Here is a 25223-nt window from a genome sequence, read left to right on the forward strand (position 1 = left end):
TTGCCAAAGTGTAAATCTATCACCCTCTACAGGTGTATATTTGTGTTCCGGTTTAATCAATCAAACGGCAGTATTATGTGTGCACTGATGAAGAATAAAAATCAACGGATACAGGTGTACATGTAGTATTTGAGTGTTAAGTGATTGCCTGATAAATCACAAGTATTTTGTAAACTAATAATGATTAATGTAAATTGTAAATTAATGACTTATAATCTAATAGACTATAGTGGGTTTTTTTTTTAAACTCCTTTGTATAATATCAATATGGTTTCTCTGCAGTGCATTGACATCGTTTTTCGAAAGTATTTCGCGAATTTTAAAGCTTGCTCTCGATATAGATTCCCAGTTCACTTTAAACATTCCTTATAAACACTAAACATACTCAGCAATGTTTTTCGTATACAATGGCGCTCAGTTTTTTGAGTGGAAAATGGACTTCTCGTGGTAAAGTACTCAATTTTGGCATGTTAGTGCCGAACTTTTCCTCTTGGGACGTATAGATATTCACCTCATATTGGTGGAACAAAAGAGGTCATCATCGAATAATGGACTGCACTAAGATTGTCGGAGTATTGTCACCAAGGCCTCCGCACTGGGTGGTTCACGTCAGTGTGACCAGTTGATTTTAATGTGTCATGGCATCACATTGGAACTGTTTATCCGCATGGAGAGTGTATACATATACATGGCTAATTCCTGTGGTTTTCCTGAGGAACGGGTAATTCCACAGTGAATTTTATTTATATAGGACGCGTATGTAAACATGACAAGGGGCTATTGTCGCAACAATTTAATAGATAAAATTACAATTAGCCTGAATATTCTGATTATGATTTATGGAAGATATTGTGACTAGCCTAACGCCATGCAGCAGTACTCGAGAGAAATCCACTCGGTTAGGATCACTAAGAGTTCCGATGTGTATGGCGCGTGTGACGTGAGCACTTCATGGGTACACAGTGCTCGGTACAAATTAAAACTGTTGGCCTGAACGGAGGAATACAAGAAGTGTCAATTGGTCATCGTTCAGAACGGACTTACCAAGCAAAAGCCCAACAAGGCCAATATTAGGCCTAACATTACCAATTTTAGGTAAGTTGTTTGGAAACTCTTGTTTATTCTGAATGAAGGGCTGCTGTTATGCCTATTACAATATCTCCTTTAAGCTCCAGTCAGAAACTTAGAAAGTCTGCCAACATCACTTAAGTGTTTCTTTACATGGATGTGCTTAAACCATGACTCTAGGAGTTGTATTTTGCTGTTTTTTAACATTGAGGTGAAAAGTTAAAATCAAAATCTAATGACGGTATCACCCTGTGACCGTTTGCCAAATATCACAATGCTTCGGTTTTACTCTCCATGCTTTCGTCTTTTCTGTATAGATCTGCTCAAAGCGTTAGCGTCTACCTTGACAGCAGAAGTACATTATTGCATGTTACTCACGCTGTCTTAACAACATGTAACATGTGCTTCCTATAGGTGGCAAATTGAGAGCAAATAAAAAATAAAGAATAATAATTGCTGGGAAACTGACGTGCCCTTTGGCTTGATTCTTCCCTGTTAGTCGGATTATGATACAATCTACGTCAAGATAACACATAATGAATTATGTACATTCTGTATTTAAATACATAAGGAAGAATGTCTTTAATATTCAGATTGATCAAAAATGAGAGAACTGTTTCACACCATGTCAGAGCTGCTTGCACAAAACCATCTGGTGAGTATATGTGTTCTTTAGATCAGAGTATGAAGATATTGAATGCAATAGATACGTGTACATTTGAATTTACTCATCCTTTCGGTATAAGGAAAAGCCGTGTAGATGTTTGACGGGGTTTAATTAGGGGTTAATCCGTTGTAGTATCTCTTTGGGTTATTATTATTCTCACTAAAACTGTGGATCGTTTTTGTAGAAAACGGCTGAGCGGACGTCTAAGATACTGTGGGTTGTTTTAGGTAAGGATCTAAAGTTGTGCACCTTAACTTTTAAAAACGTTTGATCACGTCACTTTGTGGCCATGTTGGATTTTGCGGAAAACAGAAAAGAACTTATTCTCCAGAACGGCTGATGCGATTGAGCTGAAATTAAAACAGCGGTTACTCAAAACGTAGACAATTTGTTCATTGGGACTTTCTCGGTTGAATAGTGTAGAAACTTAATATTGGGTGAAAATCTCATGTGACCAAAAACCCATTGTTTGTTAATAATTTGTACACTTTTGAAAATTTTCACTGTGAGAAATAGTCTGTCTGATGCAATTTTGGACGCTGATTCCGACAATGCAATTTTTGCAAAACCGGCAGTGACATCTTCAAAACCGGAAGTGGGTATTTCCTCTTAGCAAATGAAGCTACAGACGTCTTCAGGTCTAGTATTATCTGAAGGCAAGGAGACAAACTTTTTACGTGTGCAAACCGGAAGTTGGAGATGCTAAGATAAAAAAAAACATTTTTTTTTATTTTTGTATTTTGAATAATTAAACAAAACTCGAGCCATTAAAATACCAAAGTAGAAATGAATAAAACTTAAATAGGTAGTGGACCTTGAATTGAATTTGGAGAGTACGAATCTTCTGCCACCATACCCGATGACCATGTTGGGTTGATATGGAAACATTTTGGAATCAATTTTTCCAGAACCCCGTGTCGGAATTGGCTTAATTTTTTGTTTATCTCTTTTATATAGTCTGCAACGACAGTGCAATACCAGGCATATCGATGGGACTTTTTAATTACCTGGACTGAAAAGGTTGTTTATCTTCCTTGTACACTCATTTATAACTTGTTTACACGAAATTAAACATTCCCAGACAATAGCACCATTCATTTATTATTATAAAACTAATTTTTATTATTAATTATAATTATATATATATATATATTATTATTATTATTAATTATAATATTATTTAATTATTATTATTGATTATTGTTTATTAATTGTTAATTGTTAATTAACTAGTCCATTATTCATTTATTACACAATTACATTGCAAATGGATAATCTCAAAGACGTCTAACTTGCGCCCACCGCTTCGATGGACGAATGTTTAGAACGTTCGCCTCGGTGTCTGGGGACCTGGATGCATGCTGTATTTAAAATGATTATTGATCTTCAACATACGTTAAATAAGGGTTATCGCTTAAGCTTGAAGTGTTTGGTCGCGGTCATATATACTGTATACCTGGTAAGAGGTACGTTATGGCTACATCCCTGAAGTCTATTTTGCCTCCTTACTAGGCGTGTAACCGAGGTCAAAGAGTTCAAGCAAATGGTGACAACCTACTTACATAATGACGCTATTGTTCGGTCGCGTACTTTATTTTCAAGGGGCAGCTCTTGTCACATACACTTTACACCACTTTATTTTTACCCTCTAACCAAATGTGGATGTACAGAATACAAAGTATCAAGACTATAAACTAATTAAATCCCAATTTTGTCTTGTCATGTAAAAACAATGACGTTTTCAACTTTTTGAAATTTTTTAAAACCGGGAGTAATACGCGGTATATAACTGCCGTATACACTCGTGTATAACTTTTTTATGCGTTATAAATCACTTATCCTGACTGCTGTGGAGAGAAACTCAACAAGACACAAAATTTGTGCAAGTGTGTGTATTAATTTAAAAGGTATTGTTTCTGGCAAATTTATTCACAAAGTGATCCTTGAAATCATATATTGTATTGATTTTTCGTAGCCAGAAGAAACCATGCCCGTCGATTGTACAGTGTGTGATCTGCCCTGTTTGAGAAACCAGCCCAGCCTGTGAGAGGGGAAATCTGTAATGTTAAAAAACTGTAGCCATTCACCATGTCTATGAGCTTCTCCACCGCCATTTTTGTCGTTCTTGTCTCGGTCTGCACATTGGGAGACTCGAATTGTCGTCGTGATGTCAACCGGACATTTTCTTGACTGTCGATTTGAAAATCTTACGTCTGTGCCGACTGAAAAGCTTTCTGTCGATCTCCGTGGAATTGATCTGAGTGATAACAACATTTTTCAGATTGAAAACGGGACATTTGAAGCCGCATCGAATCTGGAAACTCTGGATCTGTGCAACAACAAATTAGAGCATTTGTCGCCAGGGGCATTTCAGGGACCCGGAATCTACTTTTTTTGAATTTGTCAAGCAACCCACTTCTATTTGGGGTGATTGACCTCACCAACGCTTTTTGAACCACTCGTGAGTTTACAAGTGATACGAATCCAAAGATCTGCGACGTTCCCTCAATGGAAAGGGGTAGACAACTCTTTTAGTCACCTGAAAGGCTTACCACGTTGTTTATAGATGTACCCGATAACTTCAAATTTGAAAATGGTTGGGGAAACGCTGTCTCAGTTATCCAGAATTTCCACATCCGAAGAGGACACAGACGCGTCCGTATACAGGGTCAGGCGTTATTGTAACTGGTTGACAATTGAAAAGGATGCGTTTGAAGGGCTAAGAAACGTTGCCGTCAGGAGTGGAACTGATAAACTGTGAAATTCATACTATTTTGAGCGGTGCGTTCGAGCCGTTGGGCTCCCTTGAAACTCTGGATCTTAGTTTAACGTTCAGCTGGGGCTACGCCCGGGCTGTTCTATCCCTGAAAGGCCTTGACACTATAAACATGGACGGCCATTAAGATTTCAATGGTTAACGGTGATGTTGTCAGAAAAGACTACTTGTTGAAGATTGGCGACTTTAATTACACGCGTGAAATATGTGTGCGATCTGTGGGACCTTTCCCAGAACTACATTTTCTATGAACACGGCAATCTAATCCCATAGAGTTTCGAATGGACTGCCTGGAAAGCCTCAACTTGTCGTACCACAGTTTTCATTTTACTCCCAAAAAGTTTATGTGGAGCTTACGGAATAGTTTACAGTTAAAAATTCTGGACTTTAGTAGAATCAAAGACGAGGATGCCCATGCCACTGGGGCTATCAGTGCCCTAAAAGTGCCACCAAAGCCTATCCTACCGGACATTATTTTGCCACCAAACCTGTCTTGGTTCTCGGTTTCAGGATGTGAAGACTGGTTCCCTGCACCGGTTCTATTAAATTTCGAATTCTCACGAAGCCTGCGGTATCTGGGCGCCGCGGACATTAATCTCGAGGAATGCTGGTTTGCCCCCGCTGCGGGATTTCCAAACGGATTGACTCACCTCGATATTTCAGGGGCCAAATGCCGAAAAATGTCGGAGATTTACTTCGAAAATTTCGAAAAAATAAAAACACTAAAATTGTCCGATTGCCCATATCTGGAAGGGGTTTTCCGTTCCCAGAGTTCCCCATTTGACTTCCTGCCAGCCTTAGAAGAATTGGACATATCTCTGAACAAGTTAACGGATATAAATCCAAAGCTTTTCAGGAAAAACCTAAAGCTGACAGAAGTTAATTTGGCATATAATAAGCTACAGCGACTACCCAAGGTTTTGTCACATCTCAGTAACCTTGAACAGCTGGATTTAACTTTCAACGCTATTACTGATTTCCAATATGAGGAAATGAAACAGTTGGACACCTGGATATCGATGGCGAGGGATGGACAATCCTTTCAGCTCTTACTTACAGGTAATCCATTACAGTGCACATGTGAAATAGTCTTATTCATTCGATGGCTTTATCGTCAAAAGGCTCACATGGATAATGTGGACAAATACGAGTGTCTCTTGTCCAACGGAACCTGGGTTTCCTTGAAGCTGTTCAAGCTGCACTTAGCTAATTTCGAAGTTACATGCATCAGTCATACTTATCTGATAATCTCGGTGGTGAGCATTCTGACATCATTTGTCCTTATTTTGCTCTTCACCGCGATGTATCGTTACCGATTAAACCTCAGATACTGGCTGTATACTAAACTGATGCCCCCAGAAAACATGTTTGTTGACCAGGAGTACATCTACGACGCCTTTGTGGCTTATACTTCTGACGAGTACGAATGGGTCATCCGACAATTACGACCAAAACTTGAATTGGTTGACAATCCGCTCCGGCTCTGTATTCACGACAGAGATTTCATTCCTGGAAAACCTATTCATGAAAACATTGTGGACAAAATGAAAGAGAGTCGAAAGATTTTGCTAATCATCAGTCCCGGATTTCTGGAATCTCGATTCGGTCCTCTGGAAATCGAGTACGCCGGCATGAAATGCCTGGAAGAAGGCAGAGAGGATGTCATACTGTGTGTGCTAATGGAAGATATTCCAGTTCGTCAAATGCCGAGAGCGTTGAGAAATCTCTGGCACAAGATTACATTCCTAAAGTGGAGCGCTGCTCCAGAGGTACAGATAATTTTCTGGAGAAACCTTAAAGCCGCTGTAAGCCTACCAGATCAATAAATTATATTTTCCTGTATTCGATGTACTTCAACCAAGACCTCTTCTAACCACCAGTGACCCCTTCATTGCTTTCTTTTTGTAGTTATGTCTTCACCGGAACTTTATGCGTTCTACACAAATTGTATGAAGTCAATATTGAAAAATGAACAGTTTGTATTTGTATATAATGAGTTTGCTTTAGACTAATACATGTACCATCCAGCTGATAATGCATCTAACAGCTTAAGTGCACGTAAATCTAATATCAAAACAGTGTCAGTGGAGAGTTGGAAAAAAGAGCATGCTATAAATACAGTAATTATGTAACACTATAAACAAATAAAAACAATGAAAAAAAAAACAAATGTTTAAACTATTGTGAATTGCGTAAAGTTCGAGAGGGCTCGGCTTTTATGGTATTAAAAGAGCCGGTACGTAGCACATTCTTTTCCAAGAGATTAAACTGGTATTTAGGGTGTTTCGCCACATAGGCATTAAGAAGTACCGGTTATCCAGTGTTCTACATGTATCAGCTTGGTGCAGCGTCCGGCATTTAGATACAGATGGAGAACATTTTGGTTGTGTGAATCACCGACATTAAGGAGGACTGAACCCCTCTTGTTAGGGGAGTTATAAATCTTTAAAATGCGCGTGTTGCGTTAAGACTGTGTACACATGTATGTATATTTACGTAAATATATTATTGTATGCTGCTATTTGTACTTATGTATTGTTTATATATGTACCTATATATACAGTATTTCGATTATTTGAGCACATTGTATTTAACGGGACCATTTGGAGGTTTTGTAATTTTGTTTTACTGATTGCTATAAACTCTCCTCGTGTATATATTTGGTTATAAAATCATGAGTATATCCTGAACTTGAATTTGAAAGAGGTTTTTCTGAATATTTATTGTAATGAGATAGTAACAGAAAGCAGTTATAAAGTATATTTTAATATTTTATATAAGTTGCCGTATAAATTAGTAAAAATATTCGCAAATTTGTGGACAGAACAATTCATCATTGTTTGACACAAGACAAAAATTATGTGTTAATTTATCAGCAGTCTGTTGTCTATATGATGGTAGAATGTTTTGTGTTAATATAACACACTATTCTGTCATATTCAACATAATATCCCGTTAGTCTAATAGAATTCTTATGTTGAATGAATAGAATAGAGTGCTATATTTTAACAAAATAATCCGTTGCAATAAACAGACTTTTTGTTAAATTTAGGAGATTTTTCTCATAGAAGGAAATATTTTAGACAGGATCGTAGCACGGCGCAATGACCCAGGTGCCTCTCACCAATGGGGTCGCTGTGAGTTCAAGTCCAGCTCATGCTGGCTTCCTCTTTTGACCATTAATTTTTTGCATACCCATCGACTGAATTCAACTGTATCCACTAAATCATGATCAGTGCCATGAAAATGGTTAATTCAACGTAAATTAATGGCTTGTCCATGCCCAATTCTTCCATAGCCATTAAACAATTAATGGTCATTTCGCCAACTAAAAAGCCAGTGGCACAGCCTGCGGATGGTCATCCGTTTCCCATGTGGCGGTATTCTTGTTACTGCCTCTATTGACGCTCACCACTGCATGGGATGTTAGAGCAAGGAAAGAGGATTAGTCGGCTCGGTATCAGTACAGTGTGACTGAGTGCTGTGTTATATCCTGTGTTTTCTGCAGGGTACTCCAGTGTAGGCAGCATGGACTCAAATATATATACATGCATACACCTAATCATTTTTTCATTAAAACAAACACATCTTTCCGTTTTCATTGATTCCGTTTTAATTTCGTATTTTATATACGTTCTTAGTTTTTTGGTAGTGCGCGTTAAAGACGTTTTGGGGATTTGGGGATTCGGCCTTGCCATTATTGACCCTGAACGTCGATTTTGGTCGAAGGCTAGAATGTCTGTTTCAACACACAGAGAGAGTAAGCTTCATGAAACCGAAGTATCAGATGAAAATCATCTCTATCCCGGGGGCACCCACATGTGATAAATCCTTCTACTTAACGCCCCAGTGCAGCCAATGAATTAGAGCTTACGACTCCGCTGATTAGTGAGCGATCCCCCACGATGAACACATCATATGGCCTGCAATTAAGGGCCATAAAATACAACAGAGGAATTTCGATTTCCCAAATTATCACCTTACGTACTGTATCATTTGACTTGTCAAAATGTTTTGATCACATTTACTTTAACATGGGAGTTTGAAAAAGTTTCACTGTAAAAACTGAAGATCTAAGCATTTGTGAGCTTGAAAAGATAGTATATAAATGAAAAAGTTGTTACTTGTGCCTCTGGGACACAGTGAGACAGGTGAACGTTAAATTAATGTCAAGAAAGGCTGCATAACAATTTTCATAAGTCACTCGATATGGTAGAACTATGTTCACCTTTAACGAGAATAGAGAAACTCGCCTATTATTATATTCAAGGTAAACTCTCAGAAGAAAAGCCGCCTGTACATGGGAAGGTCTCTCAGCAACCTGCGGATGTTCCTGGGTTTCCCCGAGCTCTCCACTGTTTCTTCCCACAATAATGCTGGCCACCTAGTTAGGAATAACGCCAAATAAATAAATAAATAAATAATGGTCGCTTTGTGTTCATTTGGGGTTTTTCTTTATTAAACGACAGCAATGGTGTATATTTGTACATACACATAACATGCTTTTCTGTGGGAAATATTATCGTAGACACACCTCCACCTCGACCCACAGGAATTTGTACCCACTTACCGAGATATAGAACTTGTACTTAGCGTCCATTGTATACCATGGATTACCGGCCTCCTTGTGACATTTAAAGCATTGATGTGCACAGATGTTTTTATTTATCTCCTTTTACATATATATTATACACATATTTGTACATATTGTACTTTTACACCTCTATGACTGTCGATTATTTTTACACCCCGATTATATTTTGTGCTCACTGAGCTGGGGCATATACATCTACCACATTTAACATAAAAGCACACAGACAATATTAAAAGAGGAACTTGTAACTTTCTCGCTTGGCGTTCAGCATGAAGGGGACAGTGCAACGATTGGCTGACCCGTATCAGTATAATGGCTAGGGCGGCGCGGCTTACTTGCCTTCGGTAAGGTTTCTCAGTGAAGCAGCACTAGATAAAAGAGCAGTGGAAATCCGCCGTGCGAGAAGGTGGAACATTATATGCACTCGAAGGATTCCTTCGTCGTCATATGACTGAAAATTGATGACAACGACGTAAAACCCCAAGCACTCACTCACTCACTCACAGTGTGGTAGTAGCGTTCTGAAACTAAACTACGCCTAATTGTGGACAGAAGTTTATCAAAGAAATAGAAAACAAACAAACAAAATAAAAAAAACTGGGTGTATCTGTAAAGTCAGCGAAAGTGTAAATTCTCGCCTACATTTCTGTGGTGATAATTTTAATCAGTCAAGATGCTGAAGATGCATTTGTGTCACTAACGTCCAGAAGAGCGGGTGAAAATCCCTTCAGAATGGACATTGCTTAGAGGTATCAGTGTTATTAAATTGTTGAAACAACAATAATTTAAAATAAGTATTAGACGTAGCCGTTAACTATTACAGATTTGTGCATGTGTCACGTTCGGAAAATTAGTATGTTCAACGAATATGTTCCACTGAAATTGTAAATCTTCAGGCAAATCGTGCAAAAAGTTTGGAACGCGCAAGTATCCATTTGCTGTGTCAGTTTTGTTCTGAGATGCAGCCCTTACCACTTTTATCGTATACTCACGTACACATAGAGTATCATTTATTAGACGTTGTATATATTTATTTCTTTTTTTATTTAATAATGTTTACTATATGAATATACATATACTTATTTCTTGTTTACATTTGATTCTGAAGCTTATAAAATAGCAGTTAACAGTTTTAAAGCTAATTTTGTTTTATCGCCATGGTGATAGGGGCAATATAGTTGATAAATTCCATACTCTTACGTGAATTAAATCAGTTAGACTGACAAAAGGCAGGAGATTTGTTGTCTGTTCTCTTTCCTGCAGTTATATACAGTATCTATTTACGTACTGAAGTCGTGAACATGTACCTTCCTGGTTTAAAACTGTCGGTGTTACACTCTAGGGATTACCTAAATTCTTTGACATGGTAAATAACATGCCACCTTCGAATACGGAAAATCGCCTTGAAATGTTTTGCCCAAGAGCACAACTGCCGATCTGTTTAATTGTTCGTCCTTTTTACGACCTTGATGTACGTATGCAGAAGTAGAGCATCAGGTCACTTTCTCCGCTTGTGGGTTATTCTTATGGTTGGGTGAGGCGGGTGAAGAGGGGTGTAAATCCTAGGTTATTCCTATGGGTGGTGGCGGCGGGGTAGTCGAGTGGGAGAGTCGGGTGTGGCGGGTGCGTAAATGGGATGTTGGGATGGAGCGGGCTGAACTGACGTCAGGCCGTGTGATCGGGCGGACTGTCGGATGAGCGGGATCAGTCTTCAATTAGTCTTGAAGGACTTGCATCGCAGACCTGTGGGTAGATTTGTTTACAATATGCTTAAATACGTGTCAGGTTGACGGATCAAAGGTTCCACAAGGACAAATATTTCAGGCGATCTCAGTAGGCGTAAACCATACCAGGATGACATGAGAAAATATGCGGAAATAACCTGAATATTACTGTCTAGTCTGAGGATCAGTTTGTTGTTTTAACGTCTAGCTTAATTTAACATACGCCATGACAGGCACAGGGTCATGTAAAACAGGATTTTGAACCAAGAGACGAAACACCCTTAGTGAAACGTAATAAAATTCCCTGCTGACTTTATGCCGCCGCAATGTAAGGACAGACGGGGACAGACAAAATAAACGTCTGAGGCAAGTATGTCAGTCTTGTTACTGGGCTTGTAACCAAGCTACTCCAGGCTGTAAAATGACAAAAGTATTGTACTTATTTATTTATTTGATTGGTGTTTTACGCCGTACCCAAGAATATTTTACTTATACGACGGCGGCCAGCATTATGGTGGGAGCAAACCGGGCAGAGCACGGGGGGAACCCCACGAACCACGCAGGTTGCTGTTTTTTCTTCTTCTTCGTTATCAATTTTCAAGAATCTCTCATGCATTGACATAACCATAGAATAATACCTGTAATTTATTTAACTAAATTCTTATTACAAAACTGTGTGCGGTCGCTGTGAGTTCAAGTCCAGCTCATGCTGGCTTCCTCTCCGGCCGTAAGTGGGAAGGTCTTCCAGCAACCTGCGGATGGCCGTGGGTTTCCCCCGGGCTGTGCCCGGTTTCCACCCACCATAATGTTGGCCGCCGTCGTATAGGTGAAATATTCTTGAGTACGGCGTAAAACATCAATCAAACAAAACAAACAAACAAAACTGTGGTTCCGATTTGTATCATAGCCAGTCGGCAATTTTTTATTTGTGTTCAGGGGTGATGTTACATTACTCTGAAAGTTTGTTATTACGTTAAACGGTGGAGTGAGTCAGTGAGTGCTTGGAGTTTAACATTGTATTTAACAATTTTTCAGTCATATAACGATGAAGGACTCCTTAGAATGTATGTAATGTGCCTCCTTGTTGTAGGACGGATTTCCACCGTTCTTTTCTCTAGTGCTGCTTCACTGATACGACTCACCGAAGGCAAGTAAGCAGCCCCGCCCGATCCATTATACTGATTTATACTGATACGTGTCAACAAACGGTGGATGTTACTAGTGTAGTATTACCCAACACGGTGTAAAACGGTCGTTCCAGGAAAGAAAAAAAATAATTGGGGAGAACATTTGGTGGGTTTGAGCGGTATCTATATCATGTGTCTGACATGCGCAAAAGCAGTGATGTAAATGCGACTTAATAAAACGTCAATGGTGTAAAACACGTCAAACTGCCCTGTTATCATGCAGGGGGTCAGATAGCCTACAAGTGTTACCCGCCTGTAGCGTGGTTACACGTCCTGCCATGTCGTCCAGAAGATCAGATGCCACAATACCGAAGCGACCAGTACAACATTTCACCCTGGAGACGAACTCACGGGACACATACCCACGTAACACATTGGTATAGCGAATTTATCACAATGTAGAGCATTATGGAGAGCTTTTCATGGAAAAATATAGGTGCCTCAGTCACGCTGTGTTCACAAACATTTGGGTAAATTTTAACAATTATGACCAGGGTAGTTCGAAGGGTTGAGGACAGAAATACATATTGATTTTTAGATATACTGATAAACTCAATGTAAAACAAATATTGAAAAAAAGTACAATAGTCTGAGGAATATAACACTTGAAATTAGATAATAAGTCTGGTTTATGCATTTTTCCACCAACGCCCAATAGACCCGTCCATAAGTTAAACGCCTATGTCTCGTGATCGGGGTATCTAACGACCCAGATAATGTACACAATGACAGGCAGTGCGTTGGGTGTAATAAAAAGGAATCGAAGGGTGACAGAATTACATTTTGTCTTTTTATCTAAGTTTACACAACCTGGAGGTTATCTGATCGCATGTAGCTTGTATATCTGTCGTAAAAAAAATCCGGTATTTTAACGTTTCAATGACATTAAGTCGTCTGTCTAAATAAGAGCGGTAAAGGCAGCTGGTTTTCACGCGCGGAAAGATGTCCATGGTAATAAAAGTTGAACTCCATCTTGTTACCGTTTGCTGTTTTCTTTGATGGAGAAAGAATGTAGGTTAACTGTGCATCATAATGCAATCCGTGCCATTGTGTCCATTGCTTTTATCAGTATGAGGAAATGCATAATGAGATACGATTTGTAATTAATGTAGATTTTTCCTGTTCATAATGTTTTGTGTTAATTCTGTGTTGTTATGCTACAAGAGCAAAGTATCGGTTTCGAGAGGCTATTAAAGAGATAAGACTTTATCTGGTCTTGGTCATTAAATGCATAAATGTAAAAATTAGTAAATTAGATACAGGCTGAGAGAATGGTCAGTGGTCTAGTTGTTTAGGGTTTCTTAACTATCATGAGATGCGGGTTCAAAGCCGGCTTTGGACAAACAATTGGTAGATTTCTTATAAAAAGCAACGTTAAATCCCTAACCAAGCAAACAGAAAACCTTAGTTTATTATCTAGCCGATTACCATGTGAATAACTTAGATCAAACACCAAATCGAATGGCGATAACCTATCATTGTCGCATTCATAACGTAAGAGTTGCTGCGTCAACTCAGAGGCGTAAAAATCGACTAGACAGTGCATAATTTCTACAGCACGCCTACATTATACGCGCAAGCTCATATTACATGCCACATGCAAGGTCACAATCTTTGTTCGTCTCACATACAATTAACTTGTCGCCCTTCCCCTCCTCAACCCACAATGACTCAGTGTAAACTTAAAGGATGGAGCTAATAGCGTAGGTATGTGGCGAAATTAAGTCGTGGCTTAACAGTTTTAATCATCGATGCTGTATCTGAAATGAGAACAACTTTCCAGTGTTTATTATGGCAGTAACTGGCGGGGAATTCCCTTTAGCTCAGTTGGTACATGTGCAACGCCGGTTGTGAAGATCGGAGTTCGATTCCGAATGTTGCGAGAACGGGGTCATCAAGGCCTCCGCAAACAGTGAAACTGGGTAATTCACGTCAGTCTGACTAGTTGTTTTAAGTGCTTCATGGCATTACACTGGAATTGTTTATCTGCATGGAGAATATATACACATAAATCACTGATTCCTGTGGTTTTAGCGGGAAGGGTAATTCGACAATGAATTCTGTTCATATAGGACGCGTATATAAACATGACTAAGGGCCACTGTCGCAGCGTATAAATAAAATTACAGTTAGCCCGAATATTCTGATTATAACTTATGGAAGATATTGTGCTAGGCCGAACGCCTAGAAGTACTAGAGAGAAATCCACTTGTTCAGGACCACAAGGAGTTCCCAAGTGTATGATGTGCGTGGAGTGAGCACTTCATGGGTATACAGTGCTCGGTACAAGTTAAAACTGATGGTCTGAACGGAAAAGGGCTGTCGATTATTTTGTTCGTGATGGTTCAGAACCGAATTACCAATCAAAAGGCCAACAAGGCCAATATTGGTGATTCTGATTCGGGGGGATTCTGATATGCCTCTTACCATATCTCCTGTAAGTTCCAGTCAGAAACTTAGATAGTCTGCTAACATCGCTGAAGTTTTTCTTTACATCGATGTTCTTAAACCATGGTTCTTGGAATTGTATTTAGCATTCATGTAAAAAGTTAAAATCCAAATCTAATTAAGGTGTGGCCGTGTGACCCTTAGACAAATATCCCACTGTCTTCGCTGCTCTGGTTTAACTCTCTATGCTTTCGTCTTTTTTGATTTGCTCGAAGCGTTAGCGTCTACCTTGACAGCAGAAGTACATTAATGCATGTTACGCACGCTGTTTTAACAACATTGCCCATCCTCCAAGTACTCCAATGCACAGCATTCGTGCATACAGCAACCGAAATGTCCAATTTGATGTATTTAGACTGAGTAGCTATGTATTCTGATAAAATGTGAAAGGGTCTGACCAAGATAATTAACCGGAAACTGAAGTGCCCTTTGACTTGATTCTTCCCTGTTCCTGGGGTTATGAAACAATCAACATCAACATAACACATGGTGAATTATGTAAATTCTGCTGTACAGTCTTCCTTATATATTTAAATACATAAGGAAGAATGTTTTTAACAAACAGATCTATCGAAAATGACGGAAATGTGTCACACCTTGTTAGAACTAGTTGAACAAAAGCATCTGGTAGATATATGTACATTTGACTGTGTTTGTTAGATCAGTGAATGAAGATATTGAATGCAGTAGGTACATGTGCAATTTAATTTATTTATCCTTTCGGTATAAGGAAAAGACTGCAAGATGTTTGAAGGGGTTTAACTAGGGATTGAGCCGCTGTTGTATCTCTTCGATTATTATTATTCTCACTAAAATTGTAGATCATTTTTGAAGAAAACGGCTGAGCTTATTCTCCAGAACGGCTGATGCGATTGAGCTGAAACTAAAACAACGGTTACTCAAAGCCTAGGCATGTACATTTGTTCATGAGAAATTTCTCGGTTGAACATTGTACAAGCTTAATATTGGGTGAAAATGTAATGTGAACAAAATACATTAATAATTTATAAGCTGATAGACTATTGTGGGGTTTTTTACCTCCTTTTTTATAATATCAACAGTTTTTTCTGCAGTCCATTGACATCGTTTTCCGAAAGTGTTTCGTGAATTTTAAGTTGTTTGGAAACTCTTATTCATTCTAAATGGATGGCTGCTGTTATGCCTATTACAATATCTCCTTTAAGCTCTCGTCAGAAAGTTAGAAAGTCTGCCAACCATCACTGAAGTGTTTCTTTACATGGACGTTCTTAAACTATGACTTTAGGAGTTGTATTTTGCTGTTTTTTAATATTGAGGTGAAAAGTTAAAATCAAAATCTAATTAATGTATCACCCTGTGACCGTTTGCCAAATATCACACTGCTCCGGTTTTACTCTCAATGATTTCGTCTTCTCTGTATAAATCTGCGTGAAGAGTTAGCATTTACCTTGACAGCAGAAGTACATTATTGCATGTCACGCACGCTGTCTTAACAACATTGCCCATCGTTACTTACTCCGATCCACAGGATTCGTGCACAACAGCAACGGAAACGTCCGATCTCAAATTTATAGATGACTGTGTAACTCTATGCTCTGATAAAATGGGAAAGGCTTCTTTATTTATTCAACGAGCATTGCTCACAGCCTAATGGCTACTACGGAGACCTCTTCATGCATCAATTAACAACACAATAGCTAACGAAGTACATACATATAAATATGGGAATACATAGTTCAGATAACAGAATATAAGCTGAAATAAATCATTTATTGTTTACAATGTTAACATCGTTATTACCATTACCATGATCATAAAACCTTTCTGTATCATTGATAAACTTATGTGCACTTTGGAAAACCAGTTTATTATCTTTGTAATTTAGAGCTTTAGAGCCAAACGAAAATATTTACATATATATCGTAAACATTGTGGAATAAAAACAGAATAATTTACTCTGGGTGAAATAATATGCGTGAGAGTATGTAGCATGTTCTTCCTATGGGTGACAAATTGAGAGCAAATAACAAAATAATGAATAATAATTGCTAGGAAAATGACGTGCCCTTTGGCTTGATTCTTCCCTATTAGTCGGATTATGATACAATCTACGTCAAGATAACACATAATGAATTATGTACATTCTGCTGTACACTCTTCCTTATGTATTTAAATACATAAGGAAGAATGTCTTTAATATTCAGATTGATAGAAAATGACAGAACTGTTTCACACCAAAATTTGAGCAGTATCTATATCGTGTCAGATGCTACAAGACCGAAAAGACGATTTGGGTAAATATTAACAATTATGAGCAGGGTAATTCGAACGATTGAGGACAAAATCTGACAGAAATACACACTGAATTTTAGATTCATATATCTACACCTTGGTATACTGCTAAACTCAATGTGAAATAATATTGAAAAAAAGTACACTAATCTGAGTAATATAACACATAAAATTACTAGATAATAAGGCTGGTTTATGCCTTTTCCACCAACGCCCGATAGTCTCCTTCTGGTCCTAATTATAACAGGTCCTAATTATAACTGGTCCTAATTATAAGTGGTCCTAATTATAACTTACATAAACAGTATATTACTGAGGGTTTTCCGAGAAACGTAAGAATGACTTTAAATCCACCGCAAAAAAAAAAAGATTTACAACCGACCGCCTGTACGACGGTGCGGCTCTGGGAGTGACGTCAAAGATAGCCGATCCATAGAGGTCAACGTTGAAGTTCCGATTAATGACACTGACACCTCTGTTCAGACTTCAGATTCCGAGTTTTCAGACTTTAACAGGTGTGCACTGTGCATCAGTTCTCAGGTCAGTTAATAATAATTTATAACTACTGCATGTCGCTAGCGTTGTGGAAATTCAACTGTATTCCTCTCGTACCTTTCAGCTGTAAAATGACGAGAGCAGATGCGGCTGTTTTGGGAGAGTACAATATCCTGCCGTCTTAAAACCAGTCTTAATTGAACTAACGACATGCATAATCCGCCACGTGATGTAAACAAATCGTGAATCTCAACTTCACACCTCTCTAAAATAGTGACGAGAGTATACATGACGAAACACATCGTAAGAGTGAGTTAAAGTCCAGTTTTTAAGGACATACAAGACATTTAAAATAAGTAATTCACAACATTACGTGACGCACAAACCTCGAGTTCACTGTTCAACATCTACAACAACAACGTCCCCATCCGATCGGTCAACAGAGCTGTAGCTCTACAAGTAGCGTGTGCATAAATTGTTCGTAATCTACCTAATAAATACGCTTATTATTTCGGTGAATCACTAGCTTATCTAAGGCCTGCGTCTGAGGCCAGGTAGCAAAGGTTCTACCTGTACTCGACCACGTGATGATGCTCTTAGTTGTCTCAAACTTTATAACTTTATAATTACAGAATGCGAATCAAGTCAAATGAACTGTTATTTACGTGGTAAGTTCACGCTTACGCATATGCAGATTACAAGTTCAGGGTTTTGTCACACCTGTACAACTGTTAAGCACAAGCCTTGAGAATAGCATAATATTGCAGGAGAAGTTGTGCCAAAATTTACAGCCAGCACATGAGCCTATTGCCTTTCTCCATTCCTTAATCACAAAGCGCAGGTCGAGGAAAGCGCCCGGATGAAGATCGTCAACGATAAGCTCAGAGAAGGCCTCAGGTCTTTCCGGTCAGTTCGATGCCAAGGTTTCTTGACACACACATATTCAATTATCTGGTAAATTTAATTTTTTGGTAAATTTAAGGTGTTAATACGCAAAGAATATGCAGTATGTATAGGCCGATGTTTAAGAAGTAATGAACTTACAGCATTTGCAGAGACAAAGCACACAGAGACAAAAAAAGGACTTTGTCACACCGACTGAGGATGGTTCCCCATGAACATACCCATCTGGTGTATTTTGTGTTAAGGTTTATTAAATCTTAAAACAATACAGGAATCTTCCACCTTTTAATTAGGCCCCCATATGCCCCCCCCCCCCCCCAAGGTTCATTTAATAACATACTAAGGTGCTGAAATACAAGATATGATTGGGTAACCGTTTATTATATGAAATGTATTGAGTACAGCTGATCGCTTGCCTACGAAAACCCTATTGACGGGGAACAGATAAAACGTTCATTTTGGTGAGCGCATGAACAACCTCATTGATGAATATTATTGTACTAAAATTAGTGGATGAACACACATCAATCAGTGCTGTAAATCACTTTTACCTAAGTAAAACACTTTTCCTCGGATAAAACACACGTGTTTTATTGTGCCAAGTGATTAAACATTGAAGTAAATAAAGTGCCATGGATGAAAACATTTTTTACCATAAACCTGTTTTACAGCCGATTATAATCATCGTTTTAAATTGAAAATTGTTTTATTTCACGACACAAAAGTGTCTTGCCCATTTACAGTTTATACAGCCAGTGGTTCAGGGTAGCGCACTACGTTAGTGGTTATGTTACTGGGTGGTAAAGTGAAGGGGGGCTAAATGTGGGCGTTACAGTTTAATTAAGAGGTGATTTTTCATGGTAGGTTAAGTGTTGAGGTTAATGGATACATAAATGGTGACGTAACTAGCTGGTTAAGTGATAACGACACTGGATGATTAAGTGATGACGTTAACAGATGATTTAGTAATGACGTTACCGGATGGTTAAGTTGTGACGTAACGCGTTGCACTTACCAGGGGACTAAAACTTTACCTTGTAACAAGGGATTCCATTAAGAATGATTTAACCTAATAGATCTGGTACAACACCCATACATACAACTTACAGTCATAGGGTTCATTCTTTTATTTATTTATTTATTTGTTTATTGTTTTAGCTATTTATTCGATTGAAGAATATTTCACCTACGACCATCGACAGGTTGCTGGAATAATGCTATGGGAAATGAATTTTATACGTTATATTGTGCCTGACATTACGCTATAAACTTTTGATTGATTTATAATAGGATGTTTGTTTGGGGTCTGGGGCCTACATACGATTTCGTGACGGTCCACATCCAAGCGACCGGCTATAAAATAACGCATTTCGCTGAAAGTCTGCATTACAATTTAGGGATATTTACCAAGGTTTTATCACGGATTCGGGACGGCTGTCAAAACTTGATGGTGGTAAGTGTTCATTTTTTGTTCTTGCGCATGCCAATGCGGCACATCTATATGTACACAGTGTGTATTTGAAAATCATAAACGCTTTGGTATTTATATGTTTATATATTTATATGCAAATAGTTACACATTCTTGTGATCGGGTAACAAGATATGCATGATTCCTTTGCAAGACGCAACAAGTTGTTTACATAACATGCCGCACTTCGTTTTACAAATATACAGTTGTATTAAAATGAATGCGAAAGATGTAAAAACCGACAGATCTTTTGTTCGTCTACTTGACCCTCTATTGCAACACAATTTGCAATAAAAACAATTTTCAATAATTGTAACAATGTGCAGTTTCCAGATTGGCTATTTGTAGCAACGGATTTGTATAAAAAAAAAATGCAGTAGAAAATTTATTTCAAACGTGACCATGACTAAATTTACAGATAGAATGATTGACAATATCAATAAAGCTCACTTTAACGTATCTCTTGTGGGAACTGCATTGTTTAAATTTCACGTTATTTGTGTTATATCACCGTCATATATAAGAAACGATTGTTGAACTTGGCGTTAAAATTCAGCCAGACAATCAAATCAAACTCTTGGCAATACACTTTATCTACCACAGAATTGTTAAGCAGTATAAACTCTTGGCCATGTACTCGATCTACCACAGAATGGTTAAGCGGTACAAAACTCTTGGTCATGTACCTGATCTACCACAGAATGGTTCAGCGGTACAGAATCTTGACCTTGTACCTGATCTACCACAGAATGGTTAAGCAGTACGAACTCTTGGTCATGTACCTGATCTACCACAGAATGGTTCAGCGGTACAAACTCTTTGCCATGTACCTGATCCACCACACAATGGTTAAGCGGTACAAACTCTTGATCATGTACCTGATCTACCACAGAATGGTTCAGCGGTACAGAATCTTGACCTTGTACCTGATCTACCACAGAATGGTTAAGCAGTACGAACTCTTGGTCATGTACCTGATCTACCACCAAATGGTTCAGCGGTACAGAATCTTGACCTTGTACCTGATCTACCACAGAATGGTTCAGCGGTACAGAATCTTGACCTTGTACCTGATCTACCACAGAATGGTTCAGCGGTACAAACTCTTGGTCATGTACCTGATCTACCACAGAATGGTTCAGCGGTACAGAATCTTGACCTTGTACCTGATCTACCACAGAATGGTTAAGCAGTACAAACTCTTGGCCATGTACCTGATCTACCACACAATGGTTGAGCAGCACAAACTCTTGGTCATGTACCTGATCTATAACAGAAACTTTGGATTTCAACCTATGCATGTATTTACTACACACAAAGTTGCACTGCAAAATACATGTCTCATACTGATATCGGTAAATGTGCACATTCAGGTGATGTCGTAAATATCATAATAATATGTTTATTCGATTCACAGGTGCTTTTATTCGATTTAAATGAGGCAATACGAACAAATGACGTGGCATTCGCCAGGCAGCTGATAAAGACAGGAGCCGGTGTCAACGCACAAGCAAAGGTGTGTCTGCAAGCGCGGGCTTGTGTGTTTATGTTGGTTTTTGTTTTATAATTGCAACTTAAATTCGAACTAGCAGCGGGTTAGGTATTTGAATAACTAGTAACTAACCAGCATCGGGTTAGTAAATCGAATAAACAATAGCTAACACAGCAGCGGGTTAGTCATTCGAACTAGCAGCAGGTTAATTATTCGAATAACTGATTTCGAATTATTAACCAAATGCTGGGTTAATAAAACAACTAACCGCTGCAAGTTCGAAAAAACAAACCCACTGTAGTGTTAGTTATTAGTTACTTGAAAAACTGATTTTAACTAATCGACAGCTGGGTTGGTTATTGGTTATTCAAATAACTGACTCGCTGCTGTTTTGTTATCAGTTATTCGAATAATTAACCCACTGCTGTGTTTGTTATTAGTTATTCAAGAAAAAACTGATTTTGAATAACTAATTGGTTGCTGGGTTAGGTATTGGTAATTCGAACAACTAGCCAGCTGCTAGTTAGTTATTGGCTATTGGAATAACTAACCCGCTGCTGTGTTACCTATTAGTTATTTAAATAACTAATCTCGAATAACTTACATGCTGCTATGTTTGCTATTACTTATTCAGATAACTGAGTTATTGGTCATTCGAATTAATAACTGATTTCGAATTACTAACCTACAGCTGGGTAATAAAAATAACTACCCACTGCTAGTTCGAAAAACTAACCCATTGTTGGGTTAGTTAATAGTTATTCTAATAACTGAATTGAACTAATCGACAATTGGGTTACTTATTTCTTTTTCAAATAACTCACCCGCTGCTGGTTAGTTATCAGTTATTCGAATATTAACCGACAACTGTGTTTGTTATTAATTACCGCGCTAGCGCAGCACCATGACCCAGGAGCCTCTCACCAATGCGGTCGCGGTGAGTTCAAGTCCAGCTCATGCTAGCTTCCTCTCCGGCCGTCAGTCGGAAGGTCTGTCAGCAGCATGCGGATGGTCGTGGGTTTCCACCCGGCTCTACCCGGTTTCCACCCACCATAATGCTGGCCGCCGTCGTATAAGTGAAAAATTCTTGAGTACGGCGTAAAACACCAATCAAATAAATAAATAAAATTATTTAGTTGAGTAATATGTGAATGATTCTGTTGAATTATTCCACATCAAAAATCCAGAATGAGTGTAATTATAGGTGTAAAGTACACATAAAGAAGTAATATATTTGACAAAATATATAACGAATACAAAGAAAATGAAAAGCCGATTTGTAAAAGAGCAACAATATTTACACATAAAAAATAAAATTAACCATATGGTTGTGTAGGACTTTCTACGTGTCACACAAGGTACACATAAAAAAGTAATATGTTTGACAAAATACATAACGAATACAAAGAAAATGAAAAGCCGATTTGTAAAAGAGCAACAATATTTACACATAAAAAATAAAATTAACCATATGGTTGTGTAGGACTTTCTACGTGTCACACCAGGTACACATAAAAAAGTAATATGTTTGACAAAATACATAACGAATACAAAGAAAATGAAAAGCCGATTTGTAAAAGAGCAACAATATTTACACCCAAAACTGAAATTAACCATATGGTTGTGTAGGACTTTCTACGTGTCACACAAGGTACACATAAAAAAGTAATATGTTTGACAAAATACATAACGAATACAAAGAAAATGAAAAGCCGATTTGTAAAAGAGCAACAATATTTACACCCAAAACTGAAATTAACCATATGGTTGTGTAGGACTTTCTAAGTGTCACACAAGGTACACATAAAGAAGTGATATATTTGACAAAATACATAACGAATACAAAGAAAATGAAAAGCCGATTTGTAAAAGAGCAACAATATTTACACCCAAAACTAAAATTAACCATATGGTTGTGTAGGACTTTCTACGTGTCACACAAGGTACACATAAAGAAGTGATATATTTGACAAAATACATAACGAATACAAAGAAAATGAAAAGCCGATTTGTAAAAGAGCAACAATATTTACACCCAAAACTAAAATTAACCATATGGTTGTGTAGGACTTTCTAAGTGTCACACAAGGTAATCGGATGTAATTAACATGAAAACATAAAGTCGAAGGCACATAGTCTGTGCAGTGTGGGTGGATATAGTGATAAGCTGTTGTGAGTTAAAAAACGTGCACGTGCTGTGGCTACGACATGGGGCTCACGAGAAGTATCATTACACAGTTCATAAAGGGTCAGACCAGTTTTCACTGTACATAATCTTTCAGTAAGAACTTGTGGAAGTGCATTGTGTACATTACATATATAAAATTATTTGCCCTTATAAAACATTGTATCAAACTTCATGGATTTCACCCGCAATAAGAATAGATTCCTTAAACTTTTCAGACAAAAACAAAACATCCCACAGCCAGAAAAAAACACGATACGGCATGAATGTATCGCAGCATTGAAATGCATAGAATTGATAAAGACATCGTTTATTCTTTAAACTGGGTTTATAGCAGGCCTTAGATTTCTCCAGAAAATTAACTGTGCATCCGGATTATCGCTCCATTTCAGAAAGGTGATCTTGTGCCAGAGATTTCTCAGTGCTCTCGGCATTTGGCGAACTGGAATTTCCTCCATTAGAACGCACAGTATGGTGTCATCTCTGCCTTCCTCTAGACACTTCATGCCGGCGTACTCGATTTCCAGAGGGACCGAATCGAGATTCCAGAAATCCGGACTGATGATTAGCAAAATCTTTCGACTCTCCTTCATTTTATCGACGATATTTTCATGAATCGGTTTCCCAGGGATGAAATCTCTGTCGTGAATACAGAGCCGGGCCGGATCGTCCACTAATTCAAGTCTTGGTCGCAATTGCTGGATGATCCATTCGTACTCGTCAGACGTATAGGCCACAAACGCGTCGTAGATATAATCGTGGTCAACAAACATATTCTCAGGAGGCATGAGTTTGGTATACAGCCAGTATCTAAGGTTTAATCGGTAACGATATATCGCCGTAAAGACCAAAATCAGCACAAATGAAGTCAGAATAATTTACCACCGAGATAATGAGGTAAGTATGGCTAATGCATTTTACTTCAAAGTCAGCTAAGTAGATCTGAAAGATTTTCAAGGAAACCAGGTTCCGTTGGACAAGAGACACTCGTATTTGTCCACATTGTCCAAGTGAGTCTTTTGATGATAAAGCCATCGAATAAATATGACAGTTTCACAAGTGCATTGTAATGGATTTCCTGTCAGTAAAATCTGAAAATGATGTCCATCCCTCGCCATCCACGAGTTCAATTGCCTCATTTCCTCAGAGCGAAAGCTAGAAATGGAATTGAAAGATAAATCTAGCTTACGAAGTCCCCGTTAGCTGTGCCAAGGCACCTGGAAGATGTTGTAGCTTATTGTTTGATAAATTAACTTCCGTCAATCGCGGTGGTTTTCCTTGAATAGCTTTGGGTTTAAATCCGATATTTTGTTGTGAGATAGATCTACTTCTTCCAAGGCAGACAGGAAGCCAAAAGGACTTGACTGCGATCGCAACACCCCTTCTATATACGAACAACCGGACAATTTTAGTGTGGTGATTTTTTCAAGATTTTTGAAGTAAGTAGGCGGCATTTTTTCGGCATTTGGCCCCTGAAATATCGAGGTGAGTCAATCCGTTTGGAAATCCGCAGCGGGGGCAAACCAGCATTCCTCGAGATTAATGTCCGCGGCCACAAAATACCGTAAGCTTTGTGAAAATCGGAAATTAAATTGAACCGGTGCAGGGAACCAGTCTTCACATCCTGCAACAGAGATCCACGACAGGTTTGGTGGCAAAGTAATATACGGTAGATTAAGCTTTGTAGGCAATTGTGACGCTGGGTAGCGCTAATGGCACTCGGTTTACCGCACGGGGATTTTACTGAAGTCCAGGACTTCTAACTTTGGGCTATTTCTGAAGCTCCAGATCAGCCCTCTTGAATAAAATGAAAGCCATGGTACGACATGTTGAGGCTTTCCAGGCAGTCCATTCGAAACTCTACAGGATTAGACTTGCCGTGTTCATAGAAGATGTCGTTCTGGGAAAGGTCCACAGATCGCACACATATTTCACTTACGTACT

General features: G+C 38.4%; 2 protein-coding genes across 2 annotated transcripts; one reads left to right on the forward strand and one right to left on the reverse strand.

Moving 5' to 3' along the window:
• The first annotated feature begins 267 nt into the window (after positions 1 to 267).
• LOC135464489 (toll-like receptor 4) lies at positions 268 to 6916 on the forward strand. The gene is given in 3 exon segments (XM_064741914.1): positions 268 to 400; positions 1188 to 1286; positions 5022 to 6916. Coding segments are annotated over 3 exon segments (1548 nt in total). The 3' UTR covers positions 6338 to 6916.
• Positions 6917 to 23596: 16680 nt separating this feature from the next.
• LOC135464490 (toll-like receptor 2 type-2) lies at positions 23597 to 24067 on the reverse strand. Its single transcript, XM_064741916.1, has one exon. The coding sequence runs from the start codon at positions 24065 to 24067 to the stop codon at positions 23597 to 23599; it is 471 nt and encodes a 156-aa protein (XP_064597986.1).
• Between the last annotated feature and the right edge of the window lie 1156 nt (positions 24068 to 25223).

The sequence above is a fragment of the Liolophura sinensis genome, chromosome 4 (genome assembly GCF_032854445.1).
Source record: "Liolophura sinensis isolate JHLJ2023 chromosome 4, CUHK_Ljap_v2, whole genome shotgun sequence".
Classification (NCBI taxonomy): Eukaryota; Metazoa; Mollusca; class Polyplacophora; order Chitonida; family Chitonidae; genus Liolophura; species Liolophura sinensis.

Coding starts and splice junctions, on each gene's coding strand:
- LOC135464490 (XM_064741916.1), bottom strand. CDS start 24,067: ATGCCTCCTGAGAATATGTTTGTTGACCACGATTATATCTACGACGCG.